The 20,781-nt window shown below is 53.1% G+C and overlaps 1 protein-coding gene across 2 annotated transcripts in view; it reads right to left on the reverse strand.

Moving 5' to 3' along the window:
* The window catches only part of ZNF609 (zinc finger protein 609), a 64,540-nt gene that overhangs the window by 11,685 nt on the left and 32,074 nt on the right, over positions 1–20,781 (reverse strand). For both annotated transcript variants that reach the window (XM_017816891.1, XM_017816890.1), the window contains exon 3: positions 2,255–2,480. In XM_017816891.1, the coding sequence (XP_017672380.1) occupies positions 2,255–2,480 (226 nt within the window). The remainder of the gene's footprint in view (positions 1–2,254; positions 2,481–20,781) is intronic.

A 20,781-nucleotide genomic window follows, 5' to 3' on the forward strand; every position in this document is an offset into this window, starting at 1 on the left:
TCACTCGAGGACGGGAGATGCCGCTATAACCAGAGCCAACACATGCAGCCGACCAGAAGCAACCAAAGGAAATGTCAGGGCTCGTCTTCTGCAGGGTTGGCTGGATGTGAAATCCTTGCTCCTGACGGTGGCAACCATCAGCAGCCGGCAGAGAAGGATCTCTGTGTGAGTTCACTGAATTACCACAGACTAAAAATATCGGGGCTGTGGGAAATGGCAGGACGCCTCCAAGGCATGCTCCGAGACGGTGGCTGCAGAAGTGAGGGGTAATGCAGACGGACAGGCAGACAGGCACAGAGCTTCACGGTGGGATGAGGAGCAGGGGAAAAGGGAGGGGAGAACAGAAACTGCTCTCATGGCACTGCCTCTCAACCAGAAATTGGCAAGGCAGAATGATTTTGTGCTCTCTGCCTCAGGGATATTCAGTTTATCCCTCCTGGCATGGCCACCATAAGCCTCTACTGATTTCCATCCAAAAAAACCCATACAAGCTCTCATCAGCTTTGCTGTTGCCCGTGGGGGTCTCTAGCAGTCCTGGGATTTTCAGGCAACTCTGCAGCTCTGGGGATTTTGGGTTGAGGAAAGTCACAACAGAAGAATAGACTGACGGGGACAGGGAGGTGGGGGAGTCCCACGAGTTGGGGGGTGCCGATGCTCCTCTGCAGTGCTGCGTGTCCCAACCCCCAGCCTGGCTGTGCCTCAGGTTCTCCACTGAAGGTGCTGCATCCTGTAAAGCGATGGGGCTCTTGCAGACCTGGAACCAGCAGTGCCGGCGCTGGGAGCTCAGCAGAGACCTTCCGCAGGTCTCCTCAGAGCACCTTCCCCCAGCAGATCCTCCGGTCCCTGAGATGTGCAGAGCAGGGCTCTCGAACATTCCTGCTTCTTGTTTCCTTCTCCCAGATTTTGCAATGTGTGATGTCCTTCTCCCTTGGAGCACCATAAAAAACACGTAGCTCCCAGCTGCCTCGATCCGGATGAGTTTTTCCATATGGAACAGATGGTGAAGCTCAGAGAGGGCAGAGGAGTGCAGAGGTCCCCATTCCAAGCTAGACATCCCAGTCTTCCCCAGCATGGTCCATGTACTCCTCTCTTCCCAATAGCTCAAGTGCTATTTCTCAATATGCTTTTTCCACGGGGAACAACTGTGCTCACATCAGGGGCCACTGCAGCACTCAGTTCTACACCAATCATTGTTTCAAAACCAGTTTCCCAGCAGGGAGAGGGGGAAGGCAAACTGGGCCCGTCCCTGTCCTCCCAAAGCACAGGGCAAGAAGGGAACCCCACTGAAAGCAGCTCACAGGAACACAGATTTCAGTTCAGCTTCCACTGAGGATAAAGGCAGTCACAGTGAGGAGCAGCCAGGGATAAAAGCCAACAGCTTTGTTCTCTGCATGGAATAGCGATGGGAGAGCAGGAGCAGATGTCCAAGAGGAGCACATGGATACCTGGCTGAGATGACTGTCAACCAGCCTCCACCACTGCTGCTCTCTCACCTTTGTGCTTCCAGGCTCTTTCTGCTTCCAGACACAAGTACAAGGAGCTCACCCCGCACTTCCCGAGGCAGAAACCTCCAGCACCCCAGCAAGGCTGGAGGGAAGGCCGGGTTCCAGTGCTTGCCGTGGGCTGTTGAGCCACCTATTCATCCCTGTGTTCCTTGGCAGAGCCTCAACAGCAACGAAAATCCATCAAAGAACCTGGGAAAGCAAACCAAGCTGTGCGCAGATGAGACGAGCTCCAGTGGAAAAAAAAGATTGGATTGGCTTGGCAAGAGAGCCGAGAGGCTGATCTCCCGCCGAGTCGATTTTGAGAGCTCTGCTGGTGTTTTTTAATCCAGCAGGAGATTTCTGCTGCCTCCCAGGGTTTGAGCGTTTTTGTGACAGACCTGCGGGTTGCCAAGCAAAAATGAAGTCAACTCCGTTGAATTCCCGTGCCGGCTGGCACGGCCTTTCCCCGGCACCTCCGGAACAAGTCAACTCTTGTCGAGAGGCAGAGAAATGGCAGCTCAGATTTTTGCCCGCTGTCTGAGCAAGGAGAGAACACAACGAGCGGGGCTGACGCAAGTATTGGCCCGTTACTCCCTTTGCCCGACGGATTACAGACCGCTCCCACACGGCTCCTCTGTCCTGACCACCCAGCTGGTGGCGGGAAAGCCCAGGACGTGCCAACAAATGGCACAGCAGGGACATGGGAAGGAAGGGACTGCCACAACTCCACCAGGACACTGGTGGAGAGCGAGGAGCTCTGTGACACTTACCGTCCTCCGTCTCCTGCCAGACAATGCCCTCCAGGTTCACGCTGGTCCCGGGCTCGCAGGGGCCCAGGCACTCGGGCTCGGTGGCCAGGGCCACGTCGCAGGTGTTCACTCCCACCGAGCGGGTGCGTACCATGATCTGCTCGCACGGCGACGAGATGTCGTTGTTGACCACAGGCACGAGGAGGTGCAAGGGCAACACCGCGGGCGTAGAGACCGGAGACTCCATCTGTGGGGAAGGAGAAACACGTGGTCACCGTCAGGAATACTGTCGGGAATATGGAAGGGAGAACAAGTATCAACAGGCATCTACGTTCCTGGAGAACCACAAGCCCAGGGCTGCCACCTTCAGTTGACGTCCCACACCCTGTCAGAGGACAAGGATCTCACAGGGCTGTCCCACCCTGGTGTGCCCATACCCACGTAACCCTGGGGAGCCGGCGCTTTGGAGTCACAGAGATCACACCCAGAAATCCTGCAGGAGATATCTGTGCTCCTGCTTGAAAGAGCTTCTGCCAAGTTCCTTCCCCGACGGCTTCTGTAATCATCCCTGCTGGGGATGCCTCTTGGCTATGGCTCAGATGTTAATGCAGCCAATGACTTTGGACCTGATGGCTCATTAGAAGAGCTTCTGCTCAACTGGCAGGACAGGACAAACGAGTAGTGGTCTCCTTCCAGCACCAAATCTACCCTATGACCACCTGAAGATGCAGTCGCTTGGATCATATCCCTCTTCCCTGTGCAAGTGTCTGCTTTAGAGCCTGATCCAGCCATTGTGCTCTCCTTGAACATGGAAACCACATTCCATGACCAGAGCTGGGCTTGGAAAGCCAACAAGCCAACATGCCAAGTGAAAGCCCAGCCAAGCCACCCTGCCGCTGACAAGCCAAGATCCTTGGCTGCTCTGCCACGCAAGCAGATTACAGCAATGTCAGGAGCAGGATGGCTGATGGGCTGATTCTGCACTGGCCAAGGGAAGGGCTGGGGGCTAACTTCCTGTCCTTCAGGGTTCACCAGCCAAGCCAGGCACAGCCAGCCAGCCCCTTGCCTTGGCTCATGAGGATCTGCAGCAGCTGTGGGCGAGCTGCTCTTCCTCAGCTCAGATCTTCTCCACCATCTGGATCTGGATCAGATGCTGGGCAACCTCAGAAGAGAAGTAGGCTGAGGAAACTCATCACATCATCAGCGAGCACTCACCTGGGCCATGGTTTCAAGCAGGGGAAGATCCCTCTAGAGCACCCAGTATACTACACTCAGAGAGTCCCCCTAAACCTCTGTTGAGGGGAGACCTGGACAGCCCATGTTCACAATCACCAAATGTGGGTATGACACCAGCCTATGACCACTTCCATCCTTGCTGCTGACTCCCACCCTGGTCCTGACCAGCTGCCAAGTTCACCTGCTCCCCTCTCTTGCTCCCACACCTCTATCCTTTAATCTGACTCCAGCAGAACCTTGCACATCCAACCTCACCCGCCCCACACAACACAGCAAGTGGCTAGAGAATCCCACCTCCTCACCAACTCCTGACCCCACAGAGCCTCCCTGCATCCTCAGCGACACAAATCTCTAGGCATAGGAGCAGGGAGGAGAACATCACATCTGCCAGCGGCTTCTGCCTGCTCCCACAGGGGTGGCTGTGGGCAGGGGGTGCAAATGTGACCCTCGTGGAGAACTGTGAGACCTTCTGGCTCTGCCAGTGCAAGTGGATTTGCTCTTCCAGCAGGAGAACACAAAGCATCTTCTGTCTGCAGCCCTCTCCTTGTCCTCCTGCATCCATCGTCTCTCCAGACAGTTTGTCAGAGCATATCCACCCCACTGGGCATTCAAGATGGCCCATAGGTCTGAAGCAGCAGTGGCTGGACGACATGTTCCCCTCTGCCAGCAGCATAGCTTGTGTTCCACAGCTCTTTTCCCCACAATTACCTCCAACCTCCCACCAGCAGGACCAACTCTCCCCCAGGAGCCCAACCTCACCTCCAAGGCTGCCCAACTGCATCCCATGGGATTAGAGGAAGGTGGTTTTGGCATAAAACAACCCCAGGAGGCTGCCAGAGGAGCTGCCAAGAGGCTCCCACCCCCAAAAAAAATCACCCTCCCAAAACACAGCAACCTCATCTCGCGCATCTCGCTGGATCCAGGACAAGATGCTCCAAGGAAGCGTGAGGCTCCTTTGAAGGGGCTCCTCAACGCCACATTTTGCAAACCACAAGCCAGTCTCCAGCAACGGGAGAGCCAGGGAGGAACCAGGCAGGATTGCCTGGCTCAGGTGGGCACCAGGAACAGCCCAGGGGGTGATGGGGACCGCTTGCCCCCATTTCCCCCATCACCCTGGGAGCGGCGGCTACATGTGCACGTCAAAGACCTGTGGGTTCTGAAACCGTTCAGCTTCCTTCCACTCTGCAACAGAAACCACAGCGCAGCACAGGAGCGTTTAATTACAGTTCCAGCTCTGCTAATTATCGCCCGGTCACATTCGTAATCTGCATTATGCCATGGTGCATAATAAGCAGCTCGCTGAGATCTCTCTAATAAGCGAGGCGGCTTGATGGGATTTCATATCTCACCCTGCTCTGGAACAAATAGCCTCTTTCAGCAGCTGTGGGGAGACAAGGCGGCTCTCCTGCTCCCTCGCCCAAAGCTCCAGAGCAAAACAAGAAGGCCCAGGGTGGTTCTTCAGGGGTGAGGGCAGGAACAGAGGTTCCTCACTGGAACATATCCGAAAAAAGCCAAAAGCCAGGCTGGAGGACAAGACAGATGGATCAATTCCTGGATTCACCTCCCCCCCTGCATGTGTCCTGGTGGCACAGCATTTCATCCTCCTGCTTCCCCAAGCAAGGTCAGGAGATGCAGGATGGCTGGGGGAGCCCTGGGTACCATGGAGCAGCTCTGCCAGCCACTCTCCCCCTCAGTGGGCACCCAGCTCCCTCCACCTAGGGAAATGCTGACAAGGGGGTGGTGGGAAGCACTCAGCCCGCAGAGCAGTGGCTTTCACATTGCCTCCGGCTGTCAGGGATACACTAGTAGAGATCCCTGGCTCCCAAAGCCAGCCCTGCGCCTTCTGACCATCTCCCTTAAGACTTCTAGGCCCTAAATCCCCTTTGCAGAAGGAAAATTTATTTCTCTTTCCAAGCTGGGTAGGCTCTAAGGTTAAATGCTGGCTACACACTCGCTGCTGGAGGGAACTGGTGTGTCTCCAGCCACCCCTGTGCAGGAGTTATGTGGGGTGAAGCCTCCCGGTGCCGGCGCTGGCCGTCCGTGGCCACCCGCCGCTGCCTTCCCTAATGAAAGCCCTTTGTGTTTCTGGTAGAGGCTTTCCCATCACGAGGAACGTGCTTTCACCACCGCCGAGGACAGAAGTGGAACTGAGCCAAGCCTGGGCGGCGGCGGCCAGAACAGGCGCTGCTCGATGGGGGAAAAGCAAATCCAGGGAGAGTCCGAGGCAATACCGCCGGCACCACGCGATGCCGGGCTCTGGGGGGGTAATTAAAACCTACCCCTTGTTATAGCCCCCGCTGGAAGGTGGGATAGGGTCCCACATGAAGGGAAGCACATTCTGGTGCTGGCATAGGGAGATGCACACAAAGCAGCTCCTGCCATCTTAGAGCTGTGCCAGCAAGGGTTCGTTAGCATCAGTCATTAAAGGGGCACCACAGCACCAATTAGCTATTGGGAGAAAGAGGGCAAACCAAACATAAATACACCCCACAAATTTTGATGCTGTCCCCTGAACCACCTAGAGCACTCATCCGTATTTATAAGAATTTTGGTTTGCCCCCAGTAATCAAAGTCTGGCAAGAAAAGTGCATTTTGGAGCAATAAGAGCCAAGAGTGATGCCAAAACCCCAGAGAAGAGCAACCAGCAGAGATGTTTGTGGTGCATCTACAAGGGCAGAGAGGATGTGAAGTGTAGGGCACCCCCAGAGCTGCACCCTGTCAGTCAGCCAGGACCTTGCAGGGCTCAGAGTGAGATCATCAATGCACCCGAGGTGGTTCTAGGCTCCAGTGAACCCCCACGTGAAGGAGCTATGCCGTGCATGGCCTGTTTCTCTCACCTAGAAGGTCCTTTCACTCCTGCAGACATAGAGACAACAAAAGCCAAGAGTGAGCCTTATTACTGGTCACAAACTCACAGCTGTGTGTGTGCCAGGAGACAAAACATGGACCAGAACTGCTCCATCAAGGTGCACTGCTGGAGGCTGCAGCCAGCATGTCCCACGTCACTGCATGGTTCAGCCCAACCTTTGAGACCTTTGATGTTGTCACTCCTGCCGTGCTGTCACCACATCCCCCATGGATCCTTATTCAGAATAGGAGCTGGGAACATGAGCTTCCAGCTCCATAGAGAGAGATAACCAGGGAGCAGACAGATCCAGATGACAAGAATCTTTGGTGGGCATCTCAAAACCTTCAAACCACAGCACTCACGGTGCCTCTTCCCCACTGCTGACCGTGGCAGGGATTTCAAAAAGTCTTTTCCAACCTGACCTCCAAAGCTGGGTATGCAGAGCATGAAGACAAATCCCTTTGGTGCCCACCATACCTACGATTCCATCTTGAATCCACTTGCAAGCAGAGCTCCCAGTCATGTCCCCCAGCAGCAACATCCCGACACACTGGAGGTACTCAAGGCAATTATATGGCGTGGAAAAGGCTCCAGAAGATCCCCTCCCCAAACAGCACAGGTGGCACCAAACTCTGACTGTTTGCTGGCTGAATTTCTCCAGCAAGAAAGCAGCCAATAAGAGCTTCCAACAAATCCACACATGCAGGGAAATAATGACGGCACAAGCAGCAGGTCCAAGGATGGAGCTGGAAGTGTGGTCTGGGGCACTGATCCCAATGCTGCTGCCTGTTGCTCTTCCCTCTTGCTATAGTAGGAGGTTGAGGTTGCTGACACCAAGATGTGAAAAAAGAAATCTGTTCTAGAAGACAGTTTCCCTTCCTTGGATAAACTCCAGCTCAAATAAGCGAAGCCAGTTATTTCTATGGACCACAGGAACACAGTCGGGGAAGACACTGGGTACCTTAGTTGGCAAATCCAAACCCACAGGACAACAAGGCAGCTGTTCTGAGAAAAAAGGACTGACATTTCCGACAGCCCCCCTAGGAAGAAGCAGTAAATGCCACAAGGAAGGATCAATACTTCCATGTGCTCCCACATGCACACAGGGGAGAGGGCTCAGCATCACACTCCTTGAGTTTGCTCCACAGAAGACAGGAGAGCCTGCAACCTCCTGGCCAGAGCCATCACTGAAGAGCCAGGCAATTAGGACAGGAAGTAAGGATTTTTAAGGAGCAGACGTCCCAATTTCCCAGCCCCAGGCTGGATGGGAGATAGTGAACACGTTCCCAGATACTCCGGACTGGTTCTGCCACCCAAGACTTTCACCATCTTCCTGAAACCAAACCAGGAGAGGCCAATTCCCCACCACAGTTCTTGGCAACTTGTCCCTGGTGCTCCTCACCATCTGCTCCCACCCCCTAGACACCTGCTTGAGATTCATGGCATCTCCCAGCCGCAGGGTTGCTGATGCCAAGGTGTAACAGGAAGGTTCTGCCTACAAAAGGTGCTTCCCTGTCCTCTCCTGGCCATGACAAGCACCCCGGCTCTGAGATGCAGGAGGAGGTTTGCCTCCACCCATGCAAACTCCTTTCCTCACTAGCAAGTCCCTGTAGAAGGGCCAGAGGAAATGGTGGCCAACTCAGACTCATCTTTATCTGAGCACTTTGGGGAGGACCTGGCTGGGGAGGCCTGACCTGGCCTCACGTAGGCAGGCCAGAGGAACCAAAGCCTGGAGGAGGATTTCTGCGCAAAGCTCATGGCCCCAACGCCAACACTGTGTGTATTCCCCTGGGCCTGAGGCCTGATTAAAGGACCCACTCTTTTTATCTTATCCAATACACTAAATTGGCCTGGAGTCTTTTTCTCCACAGTCTCTTTAGGATACAGTTTGGCACCGCTGAAGACAGACGTGGCCATAGTTAATGGGAATATCGGGGTGCGACATCCTACCCCATAATGCCGGAGGTACAACTCCCACCACGGCACCAGTGAGGGACTGATCCAAACAGCCAGGTGATACAAACAGCCAGATGCCTATCAACCCCAGCCACATTGCTGGAGAAATGCAAATACAACCCAGCACGACCTCCAACGAGACGCTTTCTCTCTGCAGCAGAGAGGGGAATAAAATCCCTGCTTGAACACAGCCGGGCTTATCTGAGCACTTGCAGCGTTTCAAGATCAAGAGGAGGCAGACGCCGCAGAGGCACAGTCTTGCATATTACTGTGGCTTCAATAAAGCCAGGAATAGTATCCAAGGCAGACGTGCTGGCACCAAGTCACCTGCTCCAACCACTTACAAGACTATCAGATCTGCTGTCGGAAGGGGAAAAAAAAGGTGTCTCCGGTAGGAGAGAGGTAGCGAAGAGCAGCGATGAAAGGGGACAGGTGATGTGAGTGAGAGACATGGGAAAGAAATCCAAGCTGGGACCTCCGTGCATTGGTCCCACCAGTTGACTGAGAACATGCTGTTGAGTCTCTGTTCACCTCTCACCAACCACTGAAATCCCATGTAGAGGCGGCAATGAGCACTCCTCCTCTCTTGAATTAAAACACAAAGCAGCTTGTTTGATGGGGAAAAGGGGAAAGATCCCGTGTGGAAAAGCACTGGAGATGCGTCTGTGTCACAGAGATAGCTGGAAACATGAAGCCCACAAGTGTCCTTCACACTGATCAACTCAGCATTTGGCCTATTCTTCAGTGTCGCTGCTGCTGTGGTCACCAGAGTCATCTTCACCTCTGGCCGTGTTGTCCAAGCAGGAAAGCTCTGATGACAGCAAGCAGCTTCCCACTGGGAACCCAGATCCCACACATATTAAGCCCCGCAACCTGCACCCACCCTCCTGTCAACATGGCCAACACTGCTGATGTGCACTTGGCTTCTCACATCCTGCACCCTCCAACATCTCCTGTCGACATCAGCCGTGTCCTTCAAGCCAGGATGCTACATGGAAGAACCACCACGGGGCAGAGTCTTGCTTTTGCTTATTCTCTTTCCTCCAAAATAACCAGGCAACTGTACCCAAGGATCCGAGCAGTGCTCAGCAGCCACCGTTAACACCTGCACTCGCTGACCAGCACATCAGGGCAGGCAAAGGAGAACATAAAAGGTTTCACAAGCGCCTCAGTGCATCAACCTCCTGGAAGGAGGATATAAATCTATGAGACCTTTCACGAATCACTTGCTGTGGTGTGATGCAGCTCCAGCCACTGTTAAAAGCTGGCTGATAACCACCAGATCCATAAACCTGGCCAAAGGACACAGAGGTTGCAAACAGCCAAGCTAGAGACATCCCTAAAACCCAAATCTGCAAGGCAGGCAAGGGAAATCACATCAGAAAGCAGCATTTTCATACCAAGTGGCTTTAACCCACCTACAGGGTCTGTGTTTGTGCTATAGAGCACCCTGAGCACCAATCACAGGTTCATCCAGGAACAACCCACCACCAACTAGGGATGAAGAACATATTGCAGAGCTTGGCATCTCCATTTAGGCAGATCAACAGGTCAGTCTGAAAGAGGCTGAAAACAGGCTCCTGGAGACAGCGAGAACACAAGTTACCAACAAACCTTGGCCAGGATTAGCAATCAAGGACCACAAGCCAAGGCTGACACTTGGTAGGTCAGGGCTGAGCGCGAGAAGCTGGCACAGCAGCTCAGCTCTCCGTTAGGGAATGGCACGGCTCCACCTGCCTGCTTCAACCTTTCCTGCAGTTTCTTCACCCAATTTTTCCTCTACCTCAGTCTTACAAGTCTAAACCTCCAACACTCGGAGGTGGCTGCGGCTGTTGGGCCTCTGGCAATTCGCACCAGGGCACAGCCATGCACACACGCCCCCCTACATGCAAACTCAGAGCATTAATAATTCAATCATTTAATTAAAGCTTATCCAAGCACAAAGTCCTTACCTTTGGAAAGCTGCAGTACACGGAGTCAACAAGAGGGGAGACAGCTTGGGATTTACAAACCATTTCAGCATAAAACTAGATTCTAGTAAACGTGGAAGGGAGGAGACGGATTCAAGGCTTGAAGCAAAAATGAGCCGGGTTCAGACCTGTCTTATCTAGGACAGGTTCCTCTGTTTGCTGGGTGCACGGTCCAGGGACCACCTTTCCACCTCAGTATCCAGTGCCCACTCCCAGGTGAGAAGGGACAAAGCCACTGCAACTACTCTGCCACAGTGGACCCATGGTGGACAACACAACCATGTGCATTGATGGGGGTTTATTACAACACTAAGAAACCAACTTTTACACTGGTAAAGCACAAGAGATGATGTGGAAAAAGGCCCTGGTGTTTGCAGAGCAGAGCCAAGAAAGAAGAGATGGGATGTGGGATGAAAGGTGAGACTGGCTTTCGGGTGTTTTCATCAACCAAGCTGAGTGTGGCATGGGGTCAGCTGTACCTTCCACAGCAGCCAAAGCTACGGCGTTGGGTTGTGCTTCCCAACATCCAAGGGCTGCAAACGGGTCCAAAAGCAAGTGTCACTCACACTCAGGGTCACTGCGTAAGAAAAGTGGGGGGATATGGACTTACAGAGGTACATAAATCAGTCAAGCACTCCCCCAAGGTGGTCCTTCCAATGACCCAGAGGAGATCACTTCCAAGATGCCATCTTAACATCACAGAATGGTTTCAGTTGGAAGGGACCTTAAAGCTCATCTTGTTCCAACGCCCCTGCCATGGGCAGGGACACCTTCCATTGGACCATTCATGACAAATAAGGGCACAAGAGACAAATTGAAGGAAGTTCAGAGAAGAGGGACAAAAATAACAAGGCTGAAGGGATTGGTCTGGAAGAGGAGATTAGAAGAGCTAAATATGGAAAGGTTGGTTCAGTGACAGCTATGTGGGGACACAGCCGTAATCTACAAACACATGAGGGATGAAAACATCAAAGGAGAGAGAGGAATTACGCAGGATGATGCAGAGGAACAAGGCGGAAACGGGATGAATCAAGCATAGGAACATTTAAGACAGAAGTTGGCCAGAGCTTCCTGGCAAGGAGATTGTTCCTAAGAACACCACTATTTTCCAAGTGGGAAAATCCTTCATCCTTCCACTGCTCTGGTCCTTCCCCCTTTCTTTCCTACATCTCTCCAGCAATACCATAAGGCACCCACATCACTCCCCATGGCACTCCCTCAGTACACCTCAGATCTGCCCCATGCCGGGCTCCAAACTGCCAACAAGCCACATCCATGGTTTTCCCAAGACACAGCAGTGGTCCTCCTCCTTTCAGAGAGACAACATCCATCACTTTTGGACTTGCCCAAGCTCAAACGAGGCACTCGCAAATCTCAGCCTGACCATGATAACGAGCATCTCTGATGAGAGAGCAGCTTCAGCTCTATGGTCCACCTCCATGGCCGGACTAGGAGGTCCATGGCCAAGAAGATAAGGAAAAAATCCTTCTCTCATCCCATTGGTCTCCCAACAAATGGCAGCAGCGAGCTAGAGGATTTTCTAAGCAGTTTTCCATCACAAGAAACTCTATGGTCCATGGCTACACACAGCATTTGGTCCTGAGGGTCTTGTGGACTCTTCTCTCCAAGGTATGAGAAGTCTAGCTCTGTGCTTGTGCCTACACAATTTGTCTGGGGAAGGGTAAAGAGGGAATGAGGCAACGCTTGCTCCCTGCAAAGCAAGGTGCACCTCCTGAGGCACCCACACAGCTCCTGAAGGAGGTCCAGCACTGAGGAAGCACCACCCTGAGGGCACCAGGGGATGGCAGCTGTGACACTTGCCTTGGTGGCACCATGAGAAGTGTCATGTCCAGATCGCGTGGTGCACTCGGCTATGGATCAGGGGAAAAGAGGCAAATCCATTCCTTGGATGCTTCATTCAGAGACCTGCTGTCATACCACATACACCACCTACACTGGAGCATTTTTACACACAGGTTGTAGCCAAGGATTGGTGGCTTCTGGAGAGGCTCAATTTCAGGGCGAGACACACATATTTCAGATGCAACAAGCAGCAAAGTCTAGGAGGAGTTTCAGATCTATTTATCCCTCAGGCAAAAGGAGACATCTTCCTTCCATCTATTTAATATTAAAGACCTGCTCTGGTATGATGTGCACGTCCCAGCCCCCGCAGGCTGCACGTTTAGGAAGCTGCCCGCTTGGCTCTCATCTCCCCGTCTTTGTAGGTTTTGCTCCAGTTGCCAGGAGAGATCCTGGTGCTTTCCAGACACAAAGCCAGCTCTGTTCCATGGCCCGATGGGGAGGTTACAGGAGGAGAGTGAGCAAGGAATGAGCCTAATCACATGACACATGAGGATGTGGGCGAGGAAGAGGGTGTCACTGCGTGTCCCATTCAGGTGGCACTGGAGAAGCAGTGGTCGAGTAAGTGCCTCTGTCTCCCAGAACACAAGACAGAAACCTCACACTAACATGGGCATGACAAATGTCTTCGCTTTTTGTGCTGCATCCCATGACTGCGTCTCCCCCCACTCCTCAAATCCCAGTTTTCCAGCAAATTCTTTCTAACATGCTATTTTTAAAGCAGCGTAACCCAGTGTTCATATTATGGCTGATACATGCTGGGCTCACCCCAATCCCTCAAGCAAAGGTTTGCACTCGTGTCCATGTGCTCCCACCAGGAACACACAGGAATCGGTGCCTGCTGGATGCAGCAATTTCAACAGAAAGCTTTTCAAGTCGATTCACAAGGTTTTATTAATTATTGAAATCAAGCTGCTGCCTCTCTAAGCCCCGAGCAGAACGGTGCCCAGGCACCCCAAAGCAGCACAGCACACGCTCCTATCACCAGGATGAGCTGCAAGAGGAGGAGGAACGAGCTTTGCATGTGAACCCACAGGCTCCCATCCCCTACCATCACTCTGGGTTTTAGTTCCACCCTCGCAGATGAAAAGCAAATCCCCTTTCTTTGGCTCAAATGCCTCTCAGTGCCTCTGCTCTGATCACACAGTCACAGACTGCTTTGGGTTGGAAGGGACCTTAAACCCCATCTTGATCCAACCCCCCACTGCGGGCAGGCACATTTGCCAGGAGGAGGCAGAGCTGATCCCATGCTGCCCATGGGAGTCAGTGCCTGGCTGCTGGACACAGCTGGGGCGTGAAGGTCTCACCTGGTGGGTCTGTGCTGCCGACTGGCAGCTGCCGGATGGGGAGGATCGATGGCTCCTCGTGGGGAAGCGGAGCAGCCGCAGAGAAGAGGAGCCAAGCCAGACCATAACTCACCACCTGCAGCCACCAACCAGCCAGGGAGCGGTGGAGCCACATCGGGGCTTTCAGCCCATCTCAGGGAGCAGAGCTCTGTGATTCACATCCCAGGACTGTGCTGACTGCAGCCATGCTCCTCCTCGAGAGCACTCCATGTAAAAATAGAAAAATAGCTTCAAGTGGCTGTTTCATCAGCTCCTCCGGACCGTAGCGAAGGGAAGAGCTTGGATCTGAAATCCAAATCAGCCCCCACCAAACGGGGATGCTGACACCACCCACGGCTAAAGCTTTCTTCCAGCCCAATTAAGCTCCAGGAAGGTTTTTAGCCTCTAACCTCGCATTTCTCAGGCTGCGCTCAGGGATACCCACAGGTCACCAAGTCCCAGCTAACGAGAAACCATTCCCCTTTGCCACGAAACAAAGCAAAATGAGACAGAAAACAGTGACCACCAAAGAAACACCATCCAGCACAAGCAGCCACCGTGCCTCCTTCCACCCAGGCAGCACCTTTTGCACACACATGTTAAAATGAGATGCCAGGGGCTGGTGGGCGCCTGGATCAGAAGAGCAGCAGGGCCAAGGTTGTATTTAATCAACATGCTGGATTTTTACCTGGTGTCCCTAAAATAAGGCAAAGATACTGCTGGAGATAAATCCACCATAAGCAAGCCAGATCTTCACTCATTTCATTCCCCACCCTGCTGAAACTTCACTGATTCTTCAAATTACCAGCCAGCTACGGCAGGGCAATCCTAATGCCATGAAAAAAAGTGGATTGATAATACATAAGGGCATTTTAGCCCCAAGAATGGCATGCCCAAGGTGGCCTGCTGCATATTGGGGTTTGCTGGCCACTGCCGCCCTGAACTTGGCCACCCATCATTAAAAATCAACCATTGCCCTGGGGTAGAGAGGGATCATAGTGCTCTCAGCCTAAAGAGGCAGCTGTGGGGGAGAGCTGTTTTGGAAAGCTCTGTTGGAAAGACACAACAGATTTGTAAGCCAGAGCCTGGAGGATTTTTATGACCAGCAAGGCGGGCATAAACAGAGGTAGCCATGAACAGAGGGAGCCCTCAAAAGGAATGGGGAGTGCCAATGGTGCACCCCGAGCAGCCCAGCTGGCCCAGGAAAGCAGCCGTGGGCTCAGCGAGGGATTAGCCCATGGTGGTTGTGAAGAACCCCCAAGCCTGCACATGGAGGGTCCCACTCTGGAGAGCTCTTCCAAGGCAAAGAAAGTGACCAAGAAGCCAGCGTTGGGGTTAATGACCTCCCAATGACCTGCTGGCTGCATGTTTCCACCCCCTCCATCCTCCCCACCTGCCTTGGTGAGATGTGGGATCAGAAAGCTTCTTATCTGCTCCCCAGGGCTTTCCATGCCCAAGGGTTGGCTTTGAGGGATGATAATAGAGTCATTTAGCCCCAGAAATGCTGAGGATTCAGGGTTGGACTCCATCAAGTGTTCAGAGCCAGCCCAGAGGCCATGGGTGGGCATCACATACTGTTCAAGTCATCCTTCGGTCGCTTCCATAAAAAGGATGCCCTTAGCACAGAGGGAAGCCACCATCCTACAGCTCCACATTTCCAAGCTCCTTGGGAAGCTGGTCCCACAGTCTTGGCATTTAATTCCTAATTAGAGATTTTTTTTTTTTGCAAGTCCAGGATCTTGAGGAGGGAAAATAAAAACCACAAAAATACAAAGTCAAGGCAAGTGGGACAAGGCAGGACACCAGAATCTCTCCCAGTAATGTCACTGGATCAGTGTCATGACCCAGTGGAACCCTGTAAGAGAGGATTCCCCACTACCAGTGGGGCAGTCTTCCAAAGCCTACACTGGAAGCTCCAGGACCCACACAATGGTTGGCCAACAGGTTTTGATATCTCTACTTCCTTGAAGCAGTAGAAATGCATGTCTGCCTGTAATAAACCCATCTGACCTTTAATCACACCATCTCTCCTGAAAACACGGAGCCGGCGTGTCTGTACACACTCATCTATTCCTGCCTTGTACCTGAGGGAAAGGAGCAACAGCGTTTTATTGACAGTCATCACGAGACATTATTTGGACAGAGGGAGAAGGTTCCCAACATGCCAATCAGCATCTCTGGGATGGCCAGAGCATACCAGCAGGCTGCTTGTCTGCAGGTCAGGGCTAGGAAACAAGGCATTGGCCAGGGAGCAGCAGGGCTTTGTGCAACTGTAGGACACACAGGAAATGGGCTGGAACGTGCACACAAAGGCAAGAAGCAGATGGATGCAGGGATGGATGGATGGATGGAGGGAGGGAGGGAGGGAGGGATGTTTGTGGTAATCCCTGAGATCAGACCAGTGTGGGCAGCAAAAGCACTTCCCCATCACTTGGAATCTCTGCCAACATCTGCCCCTGATGGTGGCTTTTGCCAAGCCAAGGCAGGTGACATCCTGGCACCTGTCTGAACACCACCAAAGTCTTCTCTACAGCAGAGACCTCGACCATGTGCCCTAAACATCAGGTAGCTCACATGGTGACAACCAAGTAGTTCCCCAAGGGCCTCCCAGAGGCTGCTGGGAAAGGAGAGGGGCACAGCTGATACAGCAGATCCCAGAGATGCTTCTTGGCCACTGAGACTAAAGACCAAATGCTGGTGCTTGAAAGGCAGTGCCTCAGACAAGGAGTTTGATGCTTGCAGGGATGAAAGGCTGAGCAAAAGGCTGCATGGGGACTAAGGAAGGACCTGGGGCTGGGAGTGACTCAACAGAATTAAAGAGTTAAAACCTGGTGTGCCAAGAAATTATTCCCTTCACGTGGAGGAACACCAACAGACATCATGGAGAAAGAAGACCTGAAGAACATACCTTGATAAGGTAACAGCAACCAGAGAACACAGATAAGGATGGGAAAAGCCAACGTGACACACCAAAGCCAAGGGGCAGCAGAGGAAGGAGTGAAGAGAGCGGAAGACAGAGCTGGTGCCCAGCTGGGACACTGTGTTGACACTGCCTTGGGCAGCGCTGAGCAGGCAGGGAGAGACGTGGGAGGCAGAGTGGCAGAGGGAAAAGCCTTTCTCCATCATATCCGCAACCTCCGCAACCTCCCTTCCCACCCAGAGCGGAGCAGGTGCCCTCTCTGCCCTCTGTGCTGGCAGCCTCCACAGCTGCCATCACCAGAGATCGCTGAGCTGCAGTCCTGCTCCTTTAGCTGAGCATCTCCCATTGTCCATGACTGTCACTCTCTTCTCTTGAAAGCCCAGAGACCGTAACTCATCGCTCAGGCGGCTTTAGCTGCTGCACAAATGATCCCCAGCCCTGAGCCATGTCCTGCCCATCAGTCATCACCACCTCAGGCTGGCAGCTACAGCCATTACACATCAGCTGCAGGAAGCCAGACGGTCCCTGCTCCAGCCTAGTCCCTGCTCCAGCCTATTCGCATCCTCGGGAGTGCCGGGAGACAGCCAGTCACCTCCTCAGGCCAGGAGAAACATCCCTGCTCTGGCTCAGCCACTTCCCCTCTCTGGGGGATCAACACTATGGGCATGAGCCAGCCAATGTGGGGACTTGCCCTTTCCCAAGCCAGCAGCTCCCACGTCCTCACAGGCAGGCAGAGGAAGACCTCGGAAAAGGGGGGTGAGCGCCGAGGCTGCAGACACATCTTGCTTTAATTGCATCAGCAAGCACTGAGCAATTAATGGCAGGGAGAAGGAGGAGGAGGAGGAACAGGGCCAGGAGAGAGAAAGGCATGCAGCAAGCAAGGGAAAACCATTTACTCCTTCCCTAAGGAGAGGGGCACTATTTACAGCTGCAGCTGTGGTGGCCTCACCTGCTGCATCCTGAGCCCAGGGCATCTCCTGTGCTGCACCTGGACCACTAATGTGGTTCCAAAGTCCTTTACCCACAGTCATCTCTTAGCCCCAAACTGAGATCTCCAACCCCTCCACACCCACAAACCTTTCCACATGCTTCACAAGAGCCAGGCAAGCATCCCTGCAAATGGCAAGCAGGAACTGGAGACAGAGCCTCCCACCACCACCCTGGAGCTCTGGTCTGTAATGGCACCGCAACTCCCACCCAAAGCAGCCCAGTCCCTCAGCAGTTGTGACCTCCACTGACCATGGCAAGCAGGAGAGTGAAGCTCATCCCAGGGAGACATCATCCTTCAAAGCCTCCATAGCTTGACCCCAGAGACTGCAGCTCCCCAAATGCAGCCTGGAAAGTGGAGGCACTGGGATACCAGAAAAGCATCATCTCTGAGGAGCAGTAAACCAAGCGCCAGGATCTGCGATCAGCTTTGCTATGCCTTTAGCCACGGGAAGCAGAGCTTAGGGAAAAGCCTGAACACAGCAACACTGACAGCTGGAGAAAAAAACCTTCAAGGAAGGGGAAGTCAAGGAGATACTAGCCTGATCCCCAGCTGGAAAACCTAGCCCTGAAAGGAAGGCAAACAAATGAGGAAAGCATCCATAGGAACTGTACACCAACCGGTTTGTAGCCGTCTCACTTAACTCTCCTCTTCATCCCACTGGCAGCCCAGCCTGTGCCACAGCCTGCTCTGGGATGGCAAAGCCAGGCAGAGGCAGCCTCCCCTGGCAGCTCTGCTCACCTCTGCTCCTGCTGGAATAACACACTACAGCAATTTTTTGCTCTGTGTTGCGACTGCCAGCACTGCCAGTGCTCGCAAGGCTCAGGCCCAACTGTGCTCCCACCAAGCCAGCCCTGTGCACTTCACCCAACAACACAAAAAGGCTTTTGCATCATTAACAAGCCCATGCCTTAACAAGCCCATGCCGAGATCAGAGGATTCCTCCCTATCTGCTCCCTACAATGTGAAGCACCCCAAAACTCAGCGCTGGTAATCCCAAGCACTGATCCAGCAAAGTCCTTGGCCAGATCCCAAGCCCTCCTCCTGCTCCTGAGCAAACCTGTTGGTGGCTTCAAAAATCCGAGGAGCAGGACTCCAAATTCAGGTGTGCTTAGAGAAGCACAAGGCATTCCATGTTGGAAGGCTGCCGGCTGGAGTGGGGAGCTGTCAGGAAAGGCTCAGCTGGCAGCAGTGGCTTCTTTCCGAGGATACCCCCAGGAACAGCCTGCTTGGCACCCCCAAAGTGGACACCACAACATGTCACTGCATTGATTTTGCTGCTTCTAGAAACAGGCTCAGCAGCGCAGACCCATTCCCAGCACACCGGGACAGTTCAGGACCAATCACGGCAGAGCAGTGGAGACCTTGTGAAATTTAACCCCTATGAGGTAGAAACTTGATGCACCCTAAGGCTGGGCACTGGGTAACTACTCAAGACCCAGCAAACCCACCTTCACCACCAATCCTTGGCTGTGAAAGTTTCAGGCTGTTAGTGGGACCAGGCAGCAGTCCCAGTGTCCATAAGGAGCTGTGCGCCCCGGCACAAGAAGCACAAGCAAGGATCACGGACGGAGGGGCGACCTGGCAGTTTATCAGGCTCATCTCTTGAGAACTGACATTAAAGGGGGTGAGAGGACCAGACAGAAGCCTCTCCTGCCTCCTCGCCCTGCACAGACGCTGATCACACGCTTGCCCAGCGGCGAGGAGCCATCCGGAGCCTCGCAGCGGACACCAAGTTTGCCAAGAAGCTGGAGAGAGGTGCAAGGCACCGGCAGCAGCAGCAGGCAGTGATTTATGGAGCCGTCGTGCCTTCCCAGGTCACACATGGATGGGAGCCTCGCCTCCTCCGCGGGCCAGCAGCCAGGCCGATTATCTGTCATATGCTGCAGGACGCGGTGCCAGCAGCCGAGCCCAGATCACCCAGCTAGTTTGCAAAAAAAAAAAAAAAAAGATAATAATAAATAAAACCCTGCAGATGCAGGCAAACAGCTTTTGTTCAAGCCCCTGCTTGCCGGTGGTAGGTGAGCAAGCACATCAGGCTTCGTGAAAGCATGTAATGCCTGGAGGCTGATCCTTCTCGAGCTCCTGGAAAGCGCGATGGCAGCCAGCAGCAGGAGCTGTGCTCATGGGAGCAGCTCTGCAGCTGCCTGGCATCTGCCCGTGGATGTTCTCCCACCTCGACTCACCCCAAATTTGGCCCCGGGGTTTTCGCGGTGTTACAGGCGTCGGGGTAGAGCCGGTTGCTTCATGAATCCCGACACTGGTGCGAAGCTGCCTCAACACAGAGCAAGGAAAGCAGGAAAACAGTTTGTGAACAGAGGGTGCTCAGAGGGCCACACTCATGAGCCACGTGCCTTTTACAATTAGCCCGTGTTGACAAATGCACTTTTTTTCCAAAAAATCAATTTGAAGAAATCAATTTTTCAGAAATTCAGATTTAATACTGTGTTTCCTCCAAATCCCATTTCCTCTGGCAGACCCGAGGGATAAGCTGAGAACCACCTGGACCCGAGTCGCCGAGCTGAATCATGGAGGCCTGAAGGACACGAGCTCCTGGAGCTGCCACCTGCCAACACTGCATTAACCGTTTTTCCCTTCCTTCTGTTTCAGTGAGTAATCCCCAGACACAGCCGCTCAGCAGCAACATGCCATTCAATATTCCTCAGGGAGTCGCAGAGCCTTTCCTCCCTCTGGGATCAACAGGGGGAAAAGGTCTGTGGTGCTTGTTTGACAGTCCTGCAAAGTGAGTCCCATCACTTCCGAAGTGTATTCCATCAGGAGTTTTAAGGGAGAAATCAAATTTCACAGGAGAGAAACTCAAGATATGTGGGTTGAGACTTTGAGAAACTGATTTTTTTTCACTTGGGTTCTGCCAAATGCCTTGGAGGATGTCGATTTTCCAAGGCAGGGATATTCAGAGATGCTCCAAAAGAAGACAAGCAATAACTGAAGCTTCAAACCTAATCACCAATAAAAATACAGCCCAAGGCAGAGATCCAACCTTGTGTTTTGAAGGAACAAATAAACCTGGAAGAGCCAAACAGTCAATGCACCATCATCATGGCCAAGAGCCAAACTGCAAAGATGTGAGGGTTTGGGTGCAGACATGGGAGCATGACCACAAAAAAGCTTTATTCTCATTTTTTAGCCCATTTTGGCCCCACCAGCTGCATGTCCAGCTCATGTAGACCAGAAGAAGGGCCAACACACACTGCCCTGCAGGACAGGTGGCTCCTCTGAGAGGTGAGACCTCATCCACATAGAACCTAAGGAACAAATCATCACCCATGACATCAAACCACCTGACACACCTGGAACCATCACTGGGTAATCCAGACCCTGAATGTTTTTACACCTCAGATATATCACCACAGGCCATAAACCAATCCGCTGCTCCACAGCCATAGTGGGGGAGCCTCCAGTGATGGCCAAAACTGGGACCAGA

The sequence above is a fragment of the Lepidothrix coronata genome, unplaced genomic scaffold (genome assembly GCF_001604755.1).
Source record: "Lepidothrix coronata isolate B3197 unplaced genomic scaffold, Lepidothrix_coronata-1.0 Scaffold58, whole genome shotgun sequence".
Lineage (NCBI taxonomy): Eukaryota > Metazoa > Chordata > Aves > Passeriformes > Pipridae > Lepidothrix > Lepidothrix coronata.